Genomic DNA, 25,577 nt, shown 5'->3' on the forward strand with positions numbered 1-25,577 from the left:
ACTGTAAAATCCTTTAACACTGTAATGGATATATATTAGAAAGATGCTTAGAATTTCACTCAGCTAAATGTTTTGGGTTTTTTGGATTTGCCCTTGCTGTCACCACATCAATATTCAAATATAAAAATATATATGTATATATTTACATAGATAATATATTCATCTTTTAAAAAAGCTTTGCCTTTGGATTGTTTAGGCATTCATTTTGTAAAATTTCAACAACAACCAAGCATATCAAGACAACTACTAACATCAATATGCTTTATATACCATAGTGTGTATTACAGCTACATTGCCCTTAAATCCCACTTGATCTATTAGATTCCTATTTCAATTATTTTACATGAACAAGGTTGTTCGACGAGGTTCTGGAATTTTTCATTCAAGGACATGTGTTCCCAGGGAATCGGTTGTCAGTTCAGGCTCCTGCTAAACTTGTCATATCTAAGCTTAAACTAGTCTCACCTTTAACTGTGAGAGTCTTAAAAACAAATCTTGATATTTCATCTATTATATTTCATCTTGATAAAAAGCAGAGACATTTATTTAAAACACCATTACACTGAGCTACATCAGGTCTCACATGCTACAAAGTTACTAGTGTTTGTATGTTTAAGTTCTCTTTTGGATTACACAGAGCCTTACATTTATATTATGAGTATAAAATGTAAACAAATTACATAGCATATATTGAATTGATTTTAAACATTCCATAATGTATGAACAGGATAATTTGCATATTCCTATGTAGCATTTTTATATCAAGCATCCTATAATTCTCTCTATTTTTTAACATGCAGCCATAGAGCTGTTGGACTTTACACCTCTCTCATTGACACAAAACATGGAAATGATCATTTAAAAATAGATGTATTCATAGTCAAATTTTTAATGCAAACATGACTGTTTTTTTACTGATCTCAATACTGTATACTTTTATCAATTAATCTGACAAAAATTAGATTACTACGGTTTTTTTTTTAATTTTATTTTTCATGTGCACTTTGTTGATGGGATAAAAGATGGGGAATTTAATATATTCGGGTGAACTCTGGCAAGAATAAAATGGCACAACATGTGACTGCTTCACATCATATTAAAAGGAACAGTAGCTCGAAAAAAATTAAAGTTTTTTTTAGTAATGAAACCATGATGTACTGTACTGGTAAAAGTGGTGTATTTGCTTCAGAAAGGCTACTATAGTTTATATAAACAAGCTGCTGTGTAGCCATGGGGGCAGCCATTCAAAGCTGAAAAATCAGAAAAGGCACAGGATAAACAGCAGATAGCAGATACACTCTGTAGACTTACAATGGGATTCTTCAGAACTTATCTATTATCTACTGAGTATCCTGTGCTTGAATTGTTGCCCCCATGGCTATAGAACATCTTGTTTATATAAACTATTGTAGTATTTCAGAAGAAAACACACCAGTTTTACCAGTGCAGGGCGACAGTAAATTATATTGTCATTCCTTTAAAACACTTTAATTTTTTTGTGTTACTGTTCCTCTAAGGCATGTTCCCCATATGTAATAAAAGGTACTAGTTTTCCAAGTAGCAGTAGCCCATAGCAACCAATAAAATGCTTGCTTTGAAACAGGTGGCTGGTATATTCTCCTGGACAAACTTATTGCCTTAATGTATTAATTGCTTAGCTGCATCACACTCTGCTTTAGAACATACACATGACATCTAAAATTATATATATGGTTTGCCATATAAAATTGCATCACTCATTAAAATAAAGTTACATTCGTAATTTCTATCTCAGAGACAGTGCCATTGGGGGTAATGGATGCACACTGGCTCATGGCATGGCTACAGTTAACAAAGTGGTTTCAAAGCCAGACAACAAGAACATGATATCCTCAATCTTGTGAAACTGTGAAACTGTCAGAATGCCCCTTCATTCCTGTTCTCAGATAAGGATATCCTGTCAACCTGTACTCTTTAAAGTCCTTCAGAGCTGTAAACCGCTGTTTGGGTTGTTTAGATCAGTCACTACATTTGGAGGTTAAAGAACTTATGATATATAAATGTATGTTTGTGTAAGCAGAGGACTGCTCAGTTCAACAGTTTATTTTTGAAAGGTATTCTACTTCTGTGGCAAAAAATTATAAAATTAAGAGCAACAGGTGAAATATCTTGTATTTCTAATACTAGGCAATTTTCTGTTTATAAATGATGCAATTCCCTACATGTGAAAGAGACTCATTCTCTATAGTAGACAAAACCAAATAGTCTAAAGGCTTGTTTGGATAGGTAACTTTACCACAGCTGCATTATTAATCTAATAATTCCTGTGATGTGTTAAATATATTTAAGTTTGCTAAATAATGGCTCTAAAATCTGTTATATTTGAATAAAACACACTTGTCAAATTTCAACGTCACCTGTGAAATGAACCCTAAAGCAGCTGCTACTGATTGCTACTGGGTCCAAACATTTAACCTTCAGTAGCATATACTCCATTATTAATAGGTAGCTTTAGGGTAAACATTTTTGGTGACATTGTTTACTTGGTTTCACATTTATCATTGTTCTTTGTTTGATTTTACTCATTTGAAACTAATAATTATGTGTTACCATCAGTCAAGACCTTGGAATGTGTGGTTCAATCTTACATCTTTAAAATGGAATCAAATATGAGAAGAGGCGACATTCTTTGGTAGGTGTTCCATTTTTGAAGGACAGCTGGACAGTGGCACTATGAGATGTTGATTCTAGGGTAACCAATGATGTATTTTAGAGTAAAAGTGTAGGGATGTAAAACACAAATCCATTCACGGGGCCCTATACAATATGGAGCTCATTTACTATAGCCCTGGATGCAAGTACACTAAAGGGTTCAAAACTGTACTTCTTTGTACTCATTTACACCACCTATGGATTTGCTGCTCTCTTCTGTCCAGTACAAAGCATCCTTGTACTAAACATCTTCAATAGGCATGTGATAAGTACAGCACACCACTCACCTTGCTCCCACTGGGACTCAGTAACTTGAAGGTGGGTTATGGTACACCCATAGGCCGCCTCCAGATTGCCCCGCATTAGTGCCGCACTTCTGAACACAAACAGTGCTGCAAAAAATGGGTGGTAAGATGCTAAATGCAGGGCATGGTGCAAAAACATAATGGATTATGCTTATTATTTTCACTTTAAACCATGCCCTGCACTTTGTTAATGACTCCGTCAAATGTCTTCCACTGGCTACAGTATAAATGCACTGTACTAAGTTAATAAGAATAGCAGGAGAATTTTATAATTTGCATTTATTTATTTGTTTATTTTTTTATAGCTCACAAACTTTAAAACAAACCTGCAAGAAATACATGTCATTTTGGTGAAATATTCATTATATTTTCCTAATGACCCAAAACAATGCTGGGCACCTTGAAGTGTATGATTGCGGAGGCTAATTATACAGCATGCAACTGTTCTCACTTTAAAGGATATAATTACTTGTACAGACATGCTTTTTTTGTCCTGTGTAATTAAAGTAATAGTTTCTTGAGGAGTTTTTAAATGTAGCACTTATTTGTATGACAAATATAGGTATCATGCTTCGGTTCATCTCAAGACTTGTCCTCCTTTTTATCTAATAATACTTTCTAAAGCACATTTTTATTTTACTTGGATCAATACCATAACTATTAAAAACATCAAATTGGAAAAAAATCATTATGCAATATTCCATATAATTAAACTATATGGAAGCTGCATCAATTAGATTAGATTAGCAAAGGAATAAAAAATGTAATGTTAGAGCAGTGTTGGCAACAGAAAAGTGAAATCACTAAAATGATATTAGCTTTATTTAATTTAGATTGCCTGTACACCAGTGGGTTCTAATCTACCAGAATTTTCTTTTGCTGCTCTTCATATATTATTAATAGTTGTACCTACTACAGTGTCTTTTGGGTTTTATAGTTGTTGTTAAGCAGAAAGAATCTTGTAAATATGTGGCTGGTAACTGAAATGAGTCATAGCTATAACAGCATGTAAAAAGCGTAAGAAATGCTGCAATTTTTTTCTGATAGTGTACTCAGGATTATTGCTTTTCTGTATAGAGGATCATCTGTTTTTGTTTATGGATGGTCCCATAGAGAGTTATGGAGTAAACTAAAGTTGTCCATACATGCCAATATTTACTAAGGCAGTTTGGCAAAGGTTTATCATACTGGATTTGTCCAAGCTGCAATTCTTATATTCTGATGCACCCATTGAGCACCATTTTTGCTAAAATATTTGTAGCTCCAAGGCTCAATAGTAGTTGGCCATTAATGTAATATACACATCTGTCCAGTCTGTTGACTTATTAGTCAGATAGGCTTGAAGGCTGACCAGTGTATGACACTATAACCCTGTGACCAGGGATTCAGTGGTGCTCAGTTGGTTATGATTGTCCAGCACTGTTGGTATCATATGTCTGATGGGTATCTTGATTGAAAAATCACCAGCAACCTATGCAAAAAAAAACCCCAGTATTTAACCCTATTAGACTTTCAAAGGTTCACAAATAACCTTTACCCTTTTCTGTAAAACATATAGCAGCAGATTTATCAAAGTCAAATTCGTAGGATTTTTAACATCGTACAATCGTACTACGAATCGAACGATTTAATCGTATGATCGTACGATTTCACTTTGACTTCTAAAAACCTAGCCAAATGTTGGCTATAGGTTCTAGGAGGTCCCCATAGGCTAACATAGCAATTCGGCAGGTTTAAGGTGGTGAAGTGTCGAAGTCGAAGTTTTTTAAAGAGACAGTACTTCGATTATCGAATTTGGCCTATTTGATGGTCGAAGTACCCAAAAATTACTTTGAAATTCGAAAGTTTTTCAATTCGAATATTCACTTAGAATTCACTTCGACCCTTAATAAATGTGCCCCCATAGTATATAGTAGGAATTCTCACACTTGTGACAATATATCTGCATAACAGATATTCTTTAAAAAGGTATTTTTTTTGCATTTTTATTAACAACCACAGTTTTCTTCCATGACAAACCAGTCCATTGTCAAATATTGTGACCAAAATGTGGCATACGGTATTTTGAAGGCCATGATTTATGTGTGTTCAGACAAGAGTGTTGCTAATGGGTATAATGGATTGTACATTTTATGTCCTTTGTAGCTTTGGGCTCTGCATAAAGAGATCAAGTACTGTAACTGCTTTCAAATATATAACTACAAGCATGATTTCTGACTTCTGAAACTGGAAATAAGGAAACCATTATTACTATAAAATGGAGGCCAAAAAATGAAAGACATTTGTATAATTTAACATCAGATGCGATGCTACAAATACTTTTCATGGCTATCAGAGATGAGCTATATGATACACCAAGTTTCAATCTTGTTCAAATTTCAGTGATTCATCACCAGAAAGTTTTAGTTTTGCAAAGAGTTTCAAAATTGCCAAATACCAATTGGAATTTTAATAGAAAAAAGTTGTGTTGTAAGAGAGGAAAAACTGATAATTGGGAACAGGCGATATACCCAAAAATAGTGTCAAAGAATCTTAACAAGTATACTGTTGTGTTCTGTTATAGAATGGTGGTTTGTCTAAATTCATACCCAATGCTTCATTATATAGTGTATAAAAAAAACTTTATCAGATTAACTGATCATCTAAAAAAATGCATATACATTTTCACACATGCATTTTATTATTTCATTCTTACCTAGCTGCATTCCTTTATTATATGGTATACATTTTTTTAAGTGGGCATTTTTTTGTTCAATTCTGCTAGTACAATATGAAGCACTCAGAATTATTTTGCATTAGTATTGTGTCAGTTTATGTAAAACATCCATCTAGTAATGTTCCACATATCATTTCATTCCACATATCAGTTCCATGTCATGTGTTATACATTTGTTGAGCAATATTCATATGTGACCCATACTTTAGCCCTTGAAGCCTTTTGACCTCAAGTATTTGGTATTTCTTTGTATTAAATCTATATCCCATTATGTGTTGAAATGTATAGCATCATATTCTGTAAGCCCTCTGACATGTACTCTGCAATGTCTCATCTAATCAGCCTAAAGTGAATGGAATGCTGCAGAAGAGACAAATGTGTTTATTGCTAGGTCCTGTGGGTCTACTTCTGAATCACTTCAGAGTGTTCATCCAGTTATGAAGATTGTGGTTAAATAATACAGAATTAGACTTCACATGTCACTACTCTGTTTGAAGTGAAGCGTATAAACATTCCATATTCTTTGCCTTCAGTTCACTCAAATAGTTACAATTTTAACAACAGTTTGCATTAATAGGATGCATATTTTCATTCTGTTTTCTATCACCAAATGATTTCAGTTTCCATTTCCAGGTATATTGTTGACACCATTATCATGTTTGCACCAGTAAAACCACAAAGCACAGTCAGTCATTATGCAGTTCTCTGCAAAACACAACCGTGCACATTTTTTGGTGAGATTTGTGTAATAGTCACCTACGCTGGTGTTGTCACTTTGTAGGAGCAAATGAAGACAATAATAAGGTGTCTTTTGTGTCTTAAAAACATGGTGGGCAATACACTTGAAATTGCCTATGTGTCATTATTCTTAGTCAAAGTTATTTGTCATGACATTAAGAAAAGTAATACCATCAGAATTTTCCTTCATAAAGAGAAACTCAATGGCAACTATTATAAATGCAATGTTTTTGGATGGAAATTAATTTCCAGGAATTTGGGTAAAGGCTTAAAAGTACATTTCAAAGGTACCCACAAAAGGTTGCAAATTAAGCAACAGAAAAATAAAGTAATGTACGGTCTTAATTCATAGGATGTCTTTACAAATGAATTAGGTCCTGAATTTTATTGGAGTGAAGTAGGATAAATGAAAACCAAATGAGTTGTCTCTACCATGGATCCTTTTGGGTTATGAGTTTGTGAAAAAACAACCATAAATATTATGTCAGAGATTTTTCTTCAATAACTAGTATTCATTTTTCATGTGATTTTTTTTTTTCAATCTCAAAAAATTCCTTATTTGGCTCCCTGTGTGTTATTTGTTCAGTCAAATCCATTCAGAGACAAAAGAGAAACTCTCTTTCTATACTGCCAATAGTTATGTACTGGGCAGTACTGACACAGGCTTGGATAAGAAAGAATCAAATGTGTTGACAATACTGCCATGTGTAAGGGTCCTTATAGCAGAGAATTTTGCACTAGATTTACTCCAAGTAAACTTACACAGTGGGGCTGTTTTATCAAATATCAAACTGGGAAATCCTTAATAATTCCGCAGTTCAAGTTTTTCCCTGTTTATCAAAACTTTTCAATTGTCAAAATTATAATTGCACATTTGCCAAACCTGTTAACTGTGTCCATTCACCAGAATGTGTTTGACTGCTTTGAGTGGTCAAATTCCATTCAGATCTATGGGGCACTTAGGGGGTTATTAATCAAGGTCAAATTTGATTTTTTTGCACAAAAACTTACAAATTCTAATGATATTTTTACTCAATGATATTTTTAATCAATGTGTGGTATTTATTAAACACAAAAAAAAAATGGAAAAACTTGAATGTATTACTTTGGCATCTAAAAGTTTACAAGTTCATGTAGAATGGGCAAAACTCGAGCTACTTTTTTAATTCGAGAATTTTGAGGGTTTTTTTGAGCTTATAAAAGCACAAAATTCGTGTTTTTCAAGGTTTTTTTTACTATTGTATTCATTCTAGGTTTTTATTCATTCTAGGTTTTTATATTTGGATTTTTTAATAAACAAACAGACTTTTGAGGTTTTTTGTGAATTTAACTGTGAATTTATTCAAAGTATAAAAAACCTCTAAAACCTCACAAATTCAATTTTTGATAAATAAGTCCATTAGCAGCGGAAACCTTGCTCACAAACCTTGATCTTCTCTGAATCACAAGTGGGGCAAAGCATATTAGGACAGTTATTTTTTCATTCTGAAATTATTTAGTCCTGCTCAGAAAATAAATTAACTCTGGAAGGCACTGTATGTAAATTTCAGTAAAGGTTATAAACGCTTGATAAATAACCTACAGTGGCTACATTTTGCATTTTGTAGTGTCTTGAAAACTATGGTAAAACAGTTTAAAATTAAGTTGTTTATTGCAAATTTTTGGCTGATTGAAAAATAGATTGATGGGAGCTGGAAAGTGAATTACATTAGATAAATGTTTTTAAGGTATTTCAGTATCTTAGGTGCTTTGTAGTTGACCTATTTACAGGTTGTAAATAATAAAATTAACATACACTATGCTACAATAATAGTAACCTAAATATAATGGTATTTCTATTAAACTTATTGTTTCCTATTTACTACAGAATTGTTTATTGGTTAGCTATACATGCAAATGAAATATACTTTATAGATATATGTTTGAGTATGAGGGAAGGTGATTATACAAAGACAATAGAAATAACACTGTGGATTTTCTAACTCTAGAAAACTCTAAATTCATTCAAGACATTTAGCCTTGAGTGATGCTGTGAACTCTGTGTTTACTAAGGTTTATTGGGACTGCACTGTAGGAATTAATATTTAACAAGCTGTTAAATCATCAGTTAAACATGTCTTTTTAATGCAGCAGAAGTGTATTTTATTTTAAATATGCTGAGGTGCTAATGTGAAATAATTTCATGCTTAATAAAGATGTTTTAATTTACAGTTTGTTAAAAATGATAAATATCTATCTTTATTTTATCAGCAGGATAATATTTTTAAACTTGAAGACTCATTTTTTGAAAATGGTAGGGGAAAAAGTCCCTATGATCCCAAGCTTTTGACAGCATCTATTTTAATAGGTAAGATCAACTTGAAAATGTTCCATTGCATGTGCAGATATGTTTTATGCACCTCACAATATATTAGTGTTTTGGTATATGAACTTTGTTATTATATGTATCTAAAAATCACAGAAAGTCATTTATCAATAGGCTGCACATCTCATATCCTATAGTAGAATAACAAGTAGATCTGCAGAGAGCACAATCACAGGACTAATAAGTGCCAGCATTTGGTATTTATGCCATAAATAAGTTTCGGTTATATAGCAGATGTCAAGGTTAGACATTGCATTCAAACCCAGTTTCTCAAAGTTGTGTTGCCAAAAAAAGTTGTTATAGTTTGGATCTTTGCTAAATATTTTTCCTTTTGAATCTTTTTATATTTTGTGCTCCATACAATCATTAAAGATATTGTATAATAATAAAGAAATTATTGCTATACCTTTTTAAATATATAACTAGTTCTATAAGCTGTCTAAGGCCTTACAATGTGTCTTTAATGTGTTTAAATGAGAATACATCTAGTATCCTGTTACATTTGGTTTTGTAATTCAGCCATTCCAAGCATACCGTACTTGAAGCCAGTTGCTGACCTTCCTGCTTCAAATGATGATCATTTCTTAACAATATATTGCAGTTAAAAAATAACTTAATCAAATGCCTTTGTTATATATGTTCTCTCCTAAGCGCTTCTTCTGCAAAGAAAACAACTCCAACTTTTGTCTTTTCACATTAATGAATTGTTCCATTCCTTGAACATGTTTAATTGCAAGTCTCCAGCTCACTTATATCCTTCCTAATCCTTCCCAATTGCAGTACTGTACATACTAAAAAAATTATGTTCATCCCTCAAATAAAAGATCTGTTATACACAATAAGCCCCAAATCATACTCAAAGAGGATGCCATCCCATTTAGGATTTGGTTGTATTTACCAAAAGTCATATCTCCATTCTTGGAATTGGAGTATAAATATGAGTTTACTTTTACAATTATAGAGACAGGGTTTAATTAAAATGAGGCAAACAAAATTGCTTTTTATAGCAATAACATTTACAGAAAACATTAAAATAATTAAATATGTTTAATGTACAGTATATTGGGAAATTGTTTAGAATTATATTTTTGTTCAGTGACTTTGTTGACTAGCCATTTAAGGCAATTTGCATTTGCTTTTAATTTTTTTAATTCTTTATTCCTCTTATTGCTTTATTGTTTGCAGTTTTGAAATTTGTAACTTTTATGCTATTATAATAATAAATAGAAAAAATGAATAACATCTAGCATAATGTTAAATTAGGTAGTTTAAGTTCCACTCTGTGGTTATTTATCAAAATCCGAATTTTGAAAATTGAAAATTGAAAAGCTTGAAAAAATCGAGTAAAAACTTGAATCATATGATTTTTTTTGTTTTTACCCAATGTTAAGATTTTTTTCTGGCTTTTTTTTAAGTCTAAATTTTTGGGATTTTTGCCTGAAAATCCCCAAATAGTCAGATTTTGTAGATAATTCCAGAACAGACCACATAAACTTACATCTAGGGACCTCTCCCATTGACTTATATACAACCTGAGATGGCAGATTTTCAGATTCTGACTGTTTGCATCCTCGAGATATAATTAATCTTGAAAAATTCTTGGTTTTTTTTCCCACTAAAAATTCTGATTTTATAGTTAAAATGTTTTTAGCATTCAGACTTTAATACATAACCCCCTAAAAAACCCAACAAGCTGGTTTTGTTTCTAATAGGCTGGGATCAAGTACAAGGTACTGTAAAAATCTAGATTATTTGGATAAAATTGAGTCTGTGGGAGACTGCTTTCTGTAATTCAGAGCTTTCTGGATAACCGGTTTCCAGATAACTGATCCCATACTTGTAGTCAATAGGACTAACTGTTGCAGTTTGATTGCTTTATGGTTAAAGGAAATCAGCAGCTGAAATACACTGGTTGCAAAAGCAACCCTTGTGCCTTTAAATAAATCTATAGCATCTATGGTGCGGTAAGTGAATGGTTGATTGTAAGTACTGTATATACTCAACTATACAGTATATCACAACAACATGGGAAATATTTTTTCTAGATTATGTAACCAATTGTTTTATTCATCTGAATTAAGAATTGTTAAATATAGTAAAATGTACAGTGAGTTCCTGATAACTAATCAGTGGCTGAGAGGCTTAAAAAAGAATAAAATATTTTAGTGGCTGTTGCAGTATATTGTGTTTTGTCTTAAACAAAAAAAAAAAACTTGCATGTTATCAAAGCTTGCAAAGCTCTGGGTTCAAACATTCAGTTCTTGGTTATTGTCATAATTATCTTGTTGAAAATTTGGCTAAATGCCTCCTATAAATAACACTGAGCATTAGTTAGACAATGTAAACAAAGTTTGTGAACACATGTTTATACTGGGGTGGTCCAGAAAACTAAAGATTTTAAGGTTCAAGTGTGGGAAATCTTGTGGAACAAATAACTAAAGGGGAGAAAAAATTAGATGAACAAGGAGAACGATGTAGCAAAACATCTGGCATCGAAAGTATTATAAAAATGGCTAAAATCTGAATAAAAATGAAGCATGTCCTTTTTATATAACGGCTTAACTTAATCATTACATAATTCTCCAAAGTATAATTACAAGTGTCATAAAGATGGTAAAAGACACTGGTATTTTTTCCTGATGCACAGATGGGGAGCTGTATTCTGGAACTGCAGCTGATTTTATGGGAAGAGATTTTGCCATTTTCCGCACGCTTGGAAATCATCATCCAATTAGGACTGAGCAGCATGACTCCAGATGGTTAAATGGTAAGCAGATCACCCTCTATAAAAATATGTAGATTTGGAAACTCTTAGATTTTTGGTTGTGATGTAAACCATATAAAGCAGTCACTGTCCAAGAAGCTTCATTATGAAACAATACTATATATCTCACTCTTTAAAAAAAAAAATGGTATACTTGTTTGCATTAGAATTATTTATCCATTCATTTTCACACTCTCCTCAATTATTGCTATTGTAAGGTTTAACTAATACATCAAACTCTAATCAATATAGTTAAATCCGGTATATAAAATCAACTTACTGCTAGTAGTAGAACTATTGCTGCAGGCTGGGTATGTGGTACAGGTATAGCACCTGTTATCTGGAATATTTCGTAACTGTGTTTTTCTGGATAAGGTGTCATTCTTTGTTCTTAATTTGGATCTCCATACCTTTAGTCTACCAAAAACATTTCATATTAAGTTAGTTAGGTTGAAAAAAGACACACGTCCATCAAGTTCAACCTTTTAACTCTTTTTTACCATGCCTAACTGCTAGTTGATCCAGACCCCATTAGCCTCTCCAACTTGCCTGGAACAAATTCCTTATTGGATCAACTTGTACTATGAGCTATCTCCCATAACCCTGTATTCCCTCATTTGCTAAAAAGCCACTAAACCCCTTCTTAAAGCTATCTAATGTATCAGCCTTTATGACTGATTCAGGGAGAGAAATCCACATCTTCACATCTGTCACTGTAAAAAAAAAACCTTCTGAATATTTAGCAGAACCTCCTTTCTTCTAATCGGAAAGGGGTGACCTTGCGACACCTGGAAAGATCTACTTGTAAATAAAGCATTAGAGAGATCTTTAGAGAGATTACTATATGATCCCCTTATATATTTATACATAGTTATCATATCACCTCTCTTCTCCAGCATGAAAAACCTCAATTTGGTCTGGAGACCAAAACTGTACAGCATATTTTAGATGGGGCTTTACCAGTGATCTATACAGTGGAAGAATGACCCCCTCCTCAGTGAATCAATGCCCCTTTTCATACAGCTCAAGACCTTATTTGCCCTTAAATGCTGCTGATTGCCATTGCTTGCTACAGTCAAGTTTATTATCTACAAGGATTCCAAGGTGCTAATTAAACATTAATTAAACCCAATAGAATTATATAGGATTATGATGTTAGGAACAGCTAAAAGGTACTGTTTTATTACTAAAAGGGACTAGGGAAAGATAAACGGAATCATTTGAATTACTTGGTTAAAATGCAGTTTTTGGGAGATGGCCTTAACATAATTCACTTCGCTGATAATGGATCCCATAGCTGTATTGCATTTTATAAAAGTCTGTGAAAAAAATGTGAACAACTTTTTTCTTGAAAGCTAGCTTATTTAAGAAAAAACCTGGGAAAATAAATAAATAAAAATGTTAAAATATATTCCCTTTGACTTCTGTACACACTCAACAATTTTTACTTGGTGAAGTTTTTTTTGGCCACTTTTTATCGTTTATACATTTAGGGGCAGATTTATCAAGGGTCGAATTTCGAAGTACAAAAAACTTCGAAATTCGAGCATCGAATTAAAAAACTTCGAATTCGAATTCCAAGTTTTTTCAACAAATTTGGCAATCCTGCGGTCGAATAAAAATCGTTAGATTTGAACGATTTTTAGCGATCGATCGAAGGATTTCTATTTAACCAAAAAAAAACTTAGAAAAGTGCTCTGGAAGGTCCCCATAGACTAACATTGCACCTCGGTGGCTTTAATTTGGCGAAGTATGAAGTCAAAGTTTTTTTTAAAGAGACAGTACTTTGATTATCGAATGGTCGAATAGTCGAACAATTTTTAATTTGAATTGTTCGAATCGAAGTCGAATGGTCAAATATAGCCTATTCGATGGTCGAAGTACCCAAAAATTTACTTCAGAATTCAAACTTTTTGAAATTCGAACTATTCACTCGAGCTTAATAAATCTGCCCCTTATTTTGCGTTTGTGATTTTTCTCCGCATTATTCTCTGGAGAAGAAAATGCCAACTGAATTTTTGTTATAATAACTATGAGAGAATTTAAGAATTTGTTTATATGAAATTGAGTCATTAATGGTATGATGTAGAAACTAACCCCATCTAAAAACTGTGTTTAGCAATAAGAAAAGGTCTGCATTAATTGCTAAAGATTGTTATGTAAATTCTGGAATTATTACTTTACAAAAGACTATATATTTCTTTCTTTTTATCTATGCATGCTTCTTACCAACATGCTAGTATGCTTCAACAATGTGTATATCTAATTTAATTATTTCAATAAAATGCATTTTAAAATTTTCATCTGTGTGTAATTTTTTTATGCAAGCTGGGGCCAGACTAATATTTGATACATTTTTTCTTAATATTAAAATGTTGCTGTTAATAGATCAACATTTTCTCACATTTTTTCTGTGCAACTATGCAGAGGAAAGGGTTATTTTCCTTGCTAAAACAATTATTGCCATATGTGTTGAGAAGCAGTGGGAATAATGCGTATAAGTGGTAATGTATTATTAGGGCCCAATAAAATATTTTATTATGTATGCAGTGCTAAAACTTTGAACATTACACCCTCCTTTTAAATGCTATTACCAACTACAATCTTGTAAATAAAAAGTAAATAGCAATTGGCGAACATCATTTTGAATGCAACAAAATTCTCACGAATGGCTGCCACTTTATATATTCTGCTTGTGTTCAATAGAGATTTACCCTTGACTGGGTAATTTGAGCTCATCTACACAGTGGAAGTTAAGAGTTTTACCAGGAGGAGGATGTCATGATAATGCATGTCACTGTGGTGTGACTGGCTTAGCTGACATAGCTTTGTAAAGATCTCCTTCTGTGAAAATAAGACCCATTTGCAAATTAATTAGTTTCTGGCAGAAGCGTGATTGTTAACCTAAAGTTGGTAGAATGAAAAAACAATTGGATTAGTGTGTGCTATACAAAAGCCTATTGCACCATTTGAGTACTGATTCCAATCTGCTGAAGACCAGTTGAACAAAATGATTCTTCTCTGGAGAATCTGCAGTGAAGGTTAAGTGTGAAATAACTATAGTAACAGAATGACAGAGGGAGCCCTATGGTCTACTGAGTCAGTCCTTCCCACTTTATTCTATCTACAGTGTGTGCATACAATGTGGGGTAAAAGGAGGTCCTGCATGCTATGCAAATTAGTCCTTCACTCCCTAGTTGACCACAAAAGGGTTCAAGAGATGTCATTTATTTCCCTGAAGATATCTTTGAAATATATATTCTTTGCATTCAAATTAAAATAATGAGAACTCGAAAGTTTGTTTTCTGATTTTTTTGCTTTCTTCTTCATCTCCATATACTGGACATAGTTACTGATACATAATATTAAAAGCAGTGAAAGAATTCTTGATACTGTAAGAATTTAAAATAGTGAGGCCTTTATTCAATTTATAACACAATAAGGGAAGGAAAGTATAAAATCTGTTTAATGTATACAATTGTATACAAGTATACAATTGAATAATAATTTAATGGTTTCAACAACTAAAAAAAATCTTAATCATATGCAAGATATCCAAAATAAATACTGCACCTGAATGTTAGCTATATATAATTATTTGTTAGTATTAATTTGTGTGCAAAAGAGACATGTATGTATTTGTATGTCTGTATGGGGGGAGGTTTCTCTTCCTTAGATGAAGCACTACATTATATTTCCACATTCTCCAGTTCTTACTTTTGGCCAGAGAAAAAAAAAATCTAATTATAATTCCCAGTCATTTCATGAAGCCTGACAAAAATTGTTCCAGATCATGATCTGCTATTTGTTAATAATAATATGAAGGGTGTGGTAGCTCAGATATTCTATTACAATATTTGGTGCCCTGAGTAAAATAACTTGGATATTTTTCAGGTTTACATTAAAATATAGTATAAACCAGATGGTAGAATTCTTTTAAAAAAGAGCATTTTATATTTTTTGGCATGTGTCATCTTTACAGGTTTTCATTAAATGATTTAGTACCAATAGGGCAGTGATTAACATTGCAAATGCATTATTTTATACTTTTTTTGTGATCAAGACACTTAAAAAAGCAGATATCCTTTGTGAAATGTTCAGCCAACCAAAAAAGTCATCATAGGAAATAGCAAAACAATGTCGGCTTGAGTAATATTGTTTTTCAAGTCAATTGTTGCATTTTTCCCAAAGCAAATTTAATTTTCCACCAGTCTTTAGTCACAAATGTTAGTGTTTTGTGCAAAGAAACCAAAATATTCAGCTCAAAAGAGCTAATCAGTAATTAATCAATGTCTATTATGGAACATCAACAAGGCAAAGGGAACATTGCTAAGCTAAAAATGGTGCCCAAATTCATTACAAATGCTTGTTTGGAAGTTACAAGTTTACCTGATGCCAGTAAACTGAGAATTCCTCCAGGGAGATGCTTAAATGCTATTATTGCTCTATTACATCTCTTCTATTATTTTAAACATATTTTGAAATATTATTATCAAATATATTAACATACTTAAAAAATACAAAAATACATTATATATTTTTCCTAAGGATTTATATAAATGTAAATATTCATCATCATTAATATGTATAGAGGGTGTTATAGCTGGTCTAACTGATGGAGACATGTAAAGGATAAGCACACTGCAACTCAAACTGACAATGACAGTTAAATTTGTTCTGAGTATGACCTCATAAACAACTTTAAGGGGAATATCATTCTTATTAAATAGTGTTAAATATATAACTTTCATTCTTTAAAAAAAAAAAGAGATGTGTTTAATACAGTATATGCGCATCTCAAATGAGGCTTTAAAGAATAGAATGCTCGGAAAGTTTGGTTGCATTGCCCATCTTGGTCCGGTAAAGCAATCGGTAGCAAAAAGTGTATCAGCGTTAGATGTATATACGTTAAAACATTGTAAGTATTGATCTATACCATACTGTATATAGGTAACATGCTAATCAACACTAGCAAATCCACTGAGTATAACATATACTAAGTATTTGCCATGTTGTATATATCTTTTCCATGTTGTATATAATCCAGAGAAAGAATGAATACTTAACCAATAGATAATTTTAAACATCAGTATACATACAGTATATATCTGTAAGTATTGTCTTTTTACTTCTTTTCTCCTGAGCCACCATTTTGTGATATTGTGTGTGCTCCCTCACTTGACAGGAAATAATGCAGGTTCTGTAACAGGAAGAAGTGTATTTTTATATTTTATAGACCCATTGAGCAATATTTAAGTGCTAAAAGCATTGCTAATATTGCAAAATGAAGGTACAAATCCTGCATCCAATTCTGTAACATCTTATTGTTGATTTGAAATGCAGATATTAAATCTATTATCTGGAATGCTTGGAATCTGGGATTTTCCGGATGAGGGATCTTTCTGTAATTTGGATTGACATACCTTATCTCTGCTTAAAATAATTTAACCATTAAATAAACCCAATAGCATTGCTTTGCCAATTTTACTGTATACATCTTTGTTAGAATCAAGTACAGGTACAGGGCAGGCACAAACTTCTGTTTTATTACTACAGAGAAAATGGACCATTTTTCAACTTTGCATTATTTGCTTAATATGGAGTCTATGGAAGATTTCTGGATAATAGGTTCAGGATAATGGATTTCATACCTGTAGTAGCAAATTGAATTAGCAATCAAGTTAGCTTCTTTTAGATAGTAAGCTCTTTTGGGCAGGCCCCTGTGCCTTTTGTATCTTTTTTTCTATATGGTATTTATATGTTGAATGCATACAACAATTTATTGTACAGTGCTGCAGGATTGGTTAGCACTTGCTGAATGTGTTTGGGCTTTATAAATAGCCTATTTACAATTAGGCACATTGTTTGCACTTGGGTTTAAATATACCTTGGATCTAACTTTTCTGCCAGCTTATGTGGTATGATGATATCATTATGTTAATTTTACAATGCTTTATAATTCTGCCCATTACAATTAAAAAGGAAAGGCTTAAAGGACCAGTAACATCAACTAATTAAATTAATTAAAAAAAACAAAAAACAAAAAAAAAACAAATAAAACTTTAAGATTGCAAAGCCTTTATTAAAAATAACTTACCGAAACTCCACTTCCGCTCCTGTTCAGAAAAGGCGACTAGGCGACCATCCAGTATGCGGCGCTGGATTTCTCCTCCCTGGCTATCTTTCGTGTTGTACTGACAGCATGTGAAGCAGCTGCTGCATCAGGGGGTGCGATATATTCTACAGATCACCCATCTTAAAAAAAAAAACAACCCATTGACTCATTTGAACAAAAAAGTTGCCACAAGAAAGACCCCCATTGACTTTAATGCATTTGGAATCACAGAAAATTGTCGCGCATGTAAAAAAAACTGTCACGCTTAAAAAAAGTTGACTTCAATGCGTTTAGCTGTTAAGTGATTTTCTCAGTTTTGTGAATTTTTCGTCAAAATGGGAAAGATTCATTCATCACTAATAGTAATTGAAAGGTAAAATTAAGAATGTTTTATATAGATTGTGAATTAGGACATTATACTAGTGATCTATAATCTATATTTATTCATACTGTTTTATTAATACAACATATGATATGTTTCATCTTGTAGATCCAAGGTTCATTGGTGCTTATATAGTGCCAGAAAGTGATAATCCAGAGGACGATAAAGTTTATTTTTTCTTCCGTGAAAATGCTATAGATGGGGAACACACAGGAAAAGCAACACATGCACGAATTGGACAGCTATGCAAGGTAGCAGTTCATTAATTTATATATTTTTAAAATGTATATTTGTGACTTTATCTAAGTAGAGATATTGGCAAACATTTTGTAAGGATATCTTTCAGTAATTATTTATGATTTTTGGTCTCAGAGTGCATTTGTAAATGCACAATAACAGGTGGTGCAGCAGAAAACATAACAAAAAAAAACATTGGTCCATAAGAATGTGAAAGTCTGATGGAGATGGAGAATTAAAGTCAAATATTTTGCAATATGCCCATAAAAATGTTTTTAACAGTGGTTATTTTAACAAAGGCTCTACATCTATATTAGTATATGTTCAGGAATGACTTTATGTCTCATGCTATTTGTTCTTAAACAGCATTCATGTATATAAGAGGTAACTAATGATTTTTAGAAACCGGTTATATCATTATAAATATATTATTACAAATATTACAGTTTTCTTTACTAAATATATATTATTTATTCCAGAATGACTTTGGAGGCCACAGAAGCTTAGTTAATAAATGGACTACTTTTCTCAAAGCTCGTCTGATTTGTTCAGTGCCTGGTCCTAATGGAATTGATACACATTTTGATGAACTACGTAAGTTATTTCTGTAATATTTATATATACACTTAGGGGCATGTGCCAGTAGCCAGGGATTATTTATGTTAATAGTTTGTACTTTGTATATAAAAGTACTATGGTTGCTATAAGTAAATGTTCATATGTAAAAGGATCCAGCATCATCTGACGGTGCCTATCATCACAGTGAGGAGGGTCTGTGAAGTTCAACAGCCAGTGACTGAGGATATGCAAGGACTTGCCAGTTGGAGTTTTCAGTTGGGGGTTAGACTGAGATATTAATAAAGAAGTTATTTTATTCCCCCTGTAATTGTGGTTGCTGGATTGCATTTATTCACGGTACCTCCCGTGACAGAAAGTGGTGGCAATGGTGGGATATTTTTATGCCGAGACAAAGCCACTTTGGTTTGAAGTGGAATAACTTAACCCAGATAGCCCACTTATCCTATTTAACACAGAACATTTAATTTTAGCATCCAATCTAATTAAAGCATTCAGCATTGTGCTCAATGGTGCTTTGGTATACTAATGAAAAGGTTAATTGCATTAAATGTCAAACAAAGCAGGTTTATTGAATCCAATGTTTCAGTTCCTCACAGGAACTTTCTTCAGGGAAAACAGAACACAGTGCACAGTGAGACGCTTAAATAACATTTTGGCGCCAAGCAAGGTTGCTAGGCAACACATACACAGAGTTGGAGAAACCCATGAGACCAAGGGAGTGTAGGATAGGAAAAAAGTTTAGAAACAAAACTAGAACTAGATGTCATTCTAGTTTTGATTTTAAACTTTTTTTCTATACTCCCTTGGTCTCTGGGGTTTCTCCAACTCTGTGTATGTGTTGCCTAGCAACCTTGCTTGGCGCCAAAATGTTGTTTTAAGCATCACACTGTGTACTGTGTTCTGTTTTCCCTGAAGAAAGTTCCTGTGTGGAACTGAAACGTCGGATTCAATAAACCTGCTTTGTTTGACACTTTAACTTGACTTTAAATCGTTGGAGTGCTGTCGCTTTGCATTTTCTATCCATTTTGACTTGGATTAGCACCCAGGTTTTCCTCATTTCATGGTGTGCGGATCATATGCATTTTTGTATATATATGAAAGAAATAATTGTGCTGCTTTTACAATTACAGAGGATGTGTTTTTGATGAACTCAAAAGATCCGAAAAATCCAGTTGTTTACGCCGTGTTTACAACCTCAAGGTACCAAATTTGTATCACATTTGAGATGACTTGATTTTTTAAAAACTAACATGATAAAGTAGGAATAACTTATTGTACCAATTTGGTTAATACATGTAGGTAAGGTACAATCATGAACAAGCTCTGCTCTTGTTAAGTATTCTTTACAACCAGCCAGTGGTTTGCTTTTACGTCTCTAGATCAGTTGGAGAACTTAAAGCAAACTTCTCATTTTTATGGTTGCAGTGGCTATACTGACTGGTGTAGGGAAAACTATTCAATCTTTAATGCAAAACCCATTGTATCTTCTTTTATGTGGCATTATATAGCATCTCCCAAAGCACATTTTTTCCAGGTGCAGTAAACCAGAGCAACCAATAAGATATTTGCATTTAAACAGGTGACCAATAAATGCTACTTGCTAATTGGTTGCTATAGGTGACAAGAACTTTAGCAAACTTTGCTCTTTATATTATATAACCCCAGAGTGTGAAGAAATATTAAATAAAATATATATATTTTTAAGATCCTGCACAATATCTTATTTTAAGGATACTAATTGTGTTATGTTTTGGGTAGCCGAGGATGAGTAGAGTATAACAGTGCTTTATTAGCAGGTTCTCATGCAGCCATTATACAACAGTAGCTTTCACTTTTTAAGCTGTCCAGGAAGTATGCACAGTATGTCTGAACACATTGACATCTACAGGCCATTTGTATAAACAACACATATTCCCCTTATAGTAGGAAAGCATTTGGACAACTATAATAAACAGTAACAATTAAACAGTATGCATTTTAAAACAATATTATACATTCTTCACATCACAAAGTCCTTGGTCCATGCATGTAGTTTTCTGATTCTCTCAGTACGCCTTATGGGTTCACTTTCTTCAGGCCTATTGCAGTTGACATCAGGAGTAGGAAAATGTCCTTCATCAAATGGAGCTTCTCCAAAGTCATATCTAACATCAGCAAGACGACTTGCATTCCAAATGCATCCATCAGACAGTTCATATATTTATGGTCCTCGCTGGCGTCTCACTTCAAGTGGTGTATTAAATTTAGATTGCCCATGTTTCAGTATTCCTGGTTTCTTAATTCTGACTAAAGATCCGGGCTAAAAGTGTACTTCTCTGGCACCACGTTTTTTGTCATTATAAGCCTTGCATTTGGCTTGGTGACGTTTTACAATGTCAGCAGTAGATGATTTTTTAGGCACACTATTTTGTGGAAGTTTGATGTCTGCAACATGTAACTTAGTGCGCATCTGTCTACCATGTAATAATTCAGCTGGAGATTAGGGATGGGCGAATTTGACCCGTTTTGTTTCGCCAAAAATTAGCTGCCGGCAAAATGTCGCCGATGCCCATTAAAGTCTATGGCTGTCAAAAAAAAATTTGCCGAGCGGCGAAATTTTTTTGACGCGGGTCTTTTTATTTTGGCGCACAAAGCCATACAAGTCTATGGGCGTAATTTTTTCTGCGAAACAAGCGAAAAAATTCGCCCCATCCCTACTGGAGATGATTGGGTTGTTGCATGGCACGTTGCTCTGTAGTTTTGTAGGAACTCTGTTGTAAATACTTTCCAAGATTTCCCAGTAAGATTTTCTGTCTGTAGTGCTTCTTTCAGACTTCTGTTGAATTGCTCAATTTCTCCATTTGCTTGTGGGTAATATACTGAAGATTTCCTATGCACAATATTCCTCTCTCTCAGAAAGGATTCAAACTCATAGGAAACAAACTGTGGTCCGTTGTCTGATATTAACTCCTTTGGATTACCTTCTCTGCTGAAGACTGTAGACAGAAATGTCATCACTGTAACTGATGTTATATGAGAAACAAATGCAATTTCTGTCCATTTACTGTAATAGTCCATCAAGGTTATAGCAAATCTACAATCTATAGGAGCATCTGTAAAAGGACCGACAATATCAATAGCAAGTTTTTCCCATGCTGAATCAGGAAATTATACTGGTTTTACATCTGGTCTCAACTTAGCTTTGTGTACAAAGTTCTTTGCACAACCCAGTGAAGTGTTGCTTTGTGGTGAAATTTTAGACACTGGCTGTGTGGCAGGCCCTGGTGCTGTAGTAATGAGACTATAAACTAATTGTAGGTTTAATGCAGCAAAGAGATCTCTTCCAAGTGTAGCAGTACCCTTATTCACAATGTAAAAGTCACATTTGCAGTATTTGATTCAAATTGTACAGTCACTGGCAAGCAACCAAACATAGGGATTGGATCCTTTAAGTAACTGACCAGGTTTAGGGCAGGTGCAACAAGCAGATCTTTTGCAAAGTATTTCAAGAAAATATCCTTTGGTAGTATAGAAACAGCTGAATCTGTATCAAGCATCAGGTTAATGGAGTGTCTCTTGTCAGCAGAAGCAGTACTGACACTGACAAGTGCATATAAACTTGTCTGCAATAAATGTACCAGATTTATCCACACTTAATACTGTGACATTTGTAGTAGTGACTTCATGACATCTTTAGCAGAACTACGACATATCTTAGCAAAATGTCCTACTTTTGTGCAGTTGCGGCACCGTAAAGCTTTTGCAGGACATGTAACAAAATTTGCAGTGTGTTGTGTTGAACCACAGCGAAAGCATGGTTTTGCAGTGAATCCCTTTCCTTAGCACTGTATTTTGCCTGTGACTGTGCATTATTAGGCCACAGTGCTGAATTCACAATCTGTACATTCCCAGCAGTTCCCTGACTGAGAGTTTTAGCCTTTGCCACTGCTGTTTCAACTTGGCTTGCAACTGTAATAGCCTTTGCAAGGGTTAAGGGACAAGCAAGCTGGGGAGTGCCAGGGCCCACAAGCCACTAGGGAGTTCTCCAAGCAATGCCTGCTTACAGTAGGAGTTCATTGTACCTGTATGAGCTGCAGTCTGTATCTTACACTATAAACTGATGTGGAGTAATGGTCTGCTTTCACTTGTCAGTGGTATGTCAACAGTGTCTGTCCTGTATAGATCAAATTGGGGTTGAGCACCTGTGTACCAACAATGTGTCTGTTAATAATTATATACATTTTAGAAAGTATAGAATTGTGAACTTACTGAATCCCTTTTTATGTAGCTGCTAACATAAACATCATGTTCACTTCTCATTCTATTTTACAACCCCCTATGACGTTTTACACAAATATAAAAATGTTTTACATGAACATAAAAATGCACACCCTTGCCTGCACCTATGGGGTTGATGATAACACCCATGATATTTCAGTTCAATTGTCAGTGAGAGATCTGTGACTACTGTAAAATATGTTGCGAGTATGCGGATAGTTTTGCTAAAGATGTCAAAGGTCAAGGTTTCTATTGTAACCACCCTTTCAGGAGTGGCACTCTTCATGTTTGCATTTATGTAGAAGCATACATGCCACCAGAATATTTTGTAACATATTACCTAAACCTGTTTTAAAGTTGAGGCACAATGATGCAAAATTGTATATCTTAAATTATTATCCCTTGATGAGCCAGCTTCTATTTTTTTCCTCTTTTCACTCTTTCTCACTTCGCACAACCTATTGTCATAGAGGTACCTAACCCCAGATGCCCCTTTTCCTTGTTGGTGTCTCTTATTTGACACTTTCCTCCACTATATGCAAAATGTTATCACTTCTGTGGTTCTGTGTTTGAGTTCTCTTTTCCAGTCTTTAAGTTCCTATAGGTTGTGCTATATACCCCTCAGAATCCTTTGAGAACATTTATCCTCCTCAAGTGTAATGTGGCTACGTCTTCCATTATCTTCCAGTTGCTGAAGTAGTAGATGGGCTTAGACTAAGTGGGAGGAAAGAAAATTAAAAACTTTTAATCAAACTGAATGTGAGAAAACATCTCGTATTTCTGTTATTTCTGTTAAAAATTATACGGGGGAATGTAATAAAAATCGCTAACGGAAAAACTATTTGCAATGCGAAAAGTTATGCATTTGCAATGCGAAAAGTTATGCTTTTGCGCGAACAAATTTTGCTTTGTGCGAATTTAATATAGCTTTTGCGAGCCCGGAAACTGTTTAGCGACCACTTCCGACAGTGAAAGACAGTTCGCAAATTTTATAGTTTGCGCCAATGCGCAGTCAATGTAATAAAACTTCTTGCTGAAAAAGTCGTTATGTTTGCTCCAAAAGATTACGACACCTTCAAGCACTTCTTATGAGTGCGCAATTAAAATTTGCAATGCGCAATTAAAATTCGCAATGCAATAACAGTTTAAGGAACAATATTACATTGCGAGATGTGGATTTTTAGTCTTATTGGTTCGAATTGTTTTGCTCTTTGCGACTTTTATTACATTCCCCTGATAGTGTTTAAGCCCATTTAATAGCTATATATAAAATATAAAAATATTAAATGATGATACATGTCTATAACTTGCCTTAATCTGCTATAAAGAACTGTAATGCTAGATGCAGCATTTATATGCCGATGCAGATTATGTACCTTATCTTTTATAATAATATCTTTATTGTTCAGTGTCTTAAAACATTTATTTTGGGTCACTTGCATGCTACCTTCATTTTCTTTGCAACAGCATAAAGACACTCTATCATCAGCACAAGATACTAATCAAACTCTGCATGTCTGTGCTTGCAAAAGCATACATGTAAGTGGGTTTATTATGAGGAAGACTGGAATTATGAGAAATCATAAGCATTTTACATTTAAGCCCCATTTAATTAGTTTTGTACAGAAATGTTCTACAGTATTTACATACCTTTGTGACTGAAATTATATTTGCTATGCTGTCTTACTTAATGCTTAACCTTTTAATGGTTTAAACTGATTTTTTTTTTATTACAGTAACATATTCAAGGGTTCAGCAGTCTGTATGTATAGTCTGACAGACATAAGAAGAGTTTTTTTGGGTCCTTATGCTCATAGAGATGGTCCAAATTATCAGTGGGTGCCATTCCAAGGAAGAGTTCCATACCCTCGACCTGGAACTGTAAGTATCATGCAATTTAATTTAAACAAGGGAATGCAAAATTAATATTATAAACCTAAATAAAAGATTATACATTTTATGATTTCATTAAGCTACTTATTAGGTATGCGCAAACTTTTTTGCATGTTACAGTTTAGCTGCAAAATTTGCAGTTTGCACATTATTTCACAATTGGTCTGCTTCTTTGGTAGAAAGCAGTCTTATTCAGAAAATAATGCATTATCCACTAACTGGAGAACAATGAGAGCACTCCCCCAAGCCCTCCTCCTGTCTATCGATCCCAGACACCATGTTTGGATGACATTGTAAGCCTTTTTCTATGAAGAATAGTTGTAACATTGTGAAAAAGAGCCTCTCTAATAAGGTAGGAAAATGGGATGCTACTGCAAAGTTATAAATGCCTTAAACACTATATGATTTTGCAATTTTGCTATCTCATTGCATTTTGGGGAGTTTCATGAAATTTATGGCTAAATGCTGCAAGTTTGGTATTACTAACCAATTATATATTTGTGATTTCTCATTAATAAAGAGTGTCTCCTCCCCC

The 25,577-nt window shown here is 33.6% G+C and overlaps 1 protein-coding gene across 2 annotated transcripts in view; it reads left to right on the top strand.

Moving 5' to 3' along the window:
- sema3a.S (semaphorin 3A S homeolog) overlaps positions 1 to 25,577 on the top strand; it is a 123,819-nt gene that overhangs the window by 66,500 nt on the left and 31,742 nt on the right. Inside the window, exons 5-10 of one of the 2 annotated variants that reach the window (XM_018255746.2) lie at positions 8,704 to 8,797; positions 11,463 to 11,582; positions 18,185 to 18,327; positions 18,793 to 18,907; positions 20,023 to 20,092; positions 24,886 to 25,030. In XM_018255746.2, the coding sequence (XP_018111235.1) occupies positions 8,704 to 8,797; positions 11,463 to 11,582; positions 18,185 to 18,327; positions 18,793 to 18,907; positions 20,023 to 20,092; positions 24,886 to 25,030 (687 nt within the window). Of the gene's footprint in view, positions 1 to 8,700; positions 8,798 to 11,462; positions 11,583 to 18,184; positions 18,328 to 18,792; positions 18,908 to 20,022; positions 20,093 to 24,885; positions 25,031 to 25,577 lie in introns of both variants that reach the window. The other variant, XM_018255745.2, reaches the window with a different exon arrangement.

This window comes from Xenopus laevis, chromosome 3S (genome assembly GCF_017654675.1).
Source record: "Xenopus laevis strain J_2021 chromosome 3S, Xenopus_laevis_v10.1, whole genome shotgun sequence".
NCBI lineage: Eukaryota > Metazoa > Chordata > Amphibia > Anura > Pipidae > Xenopus > Xenopus laevis.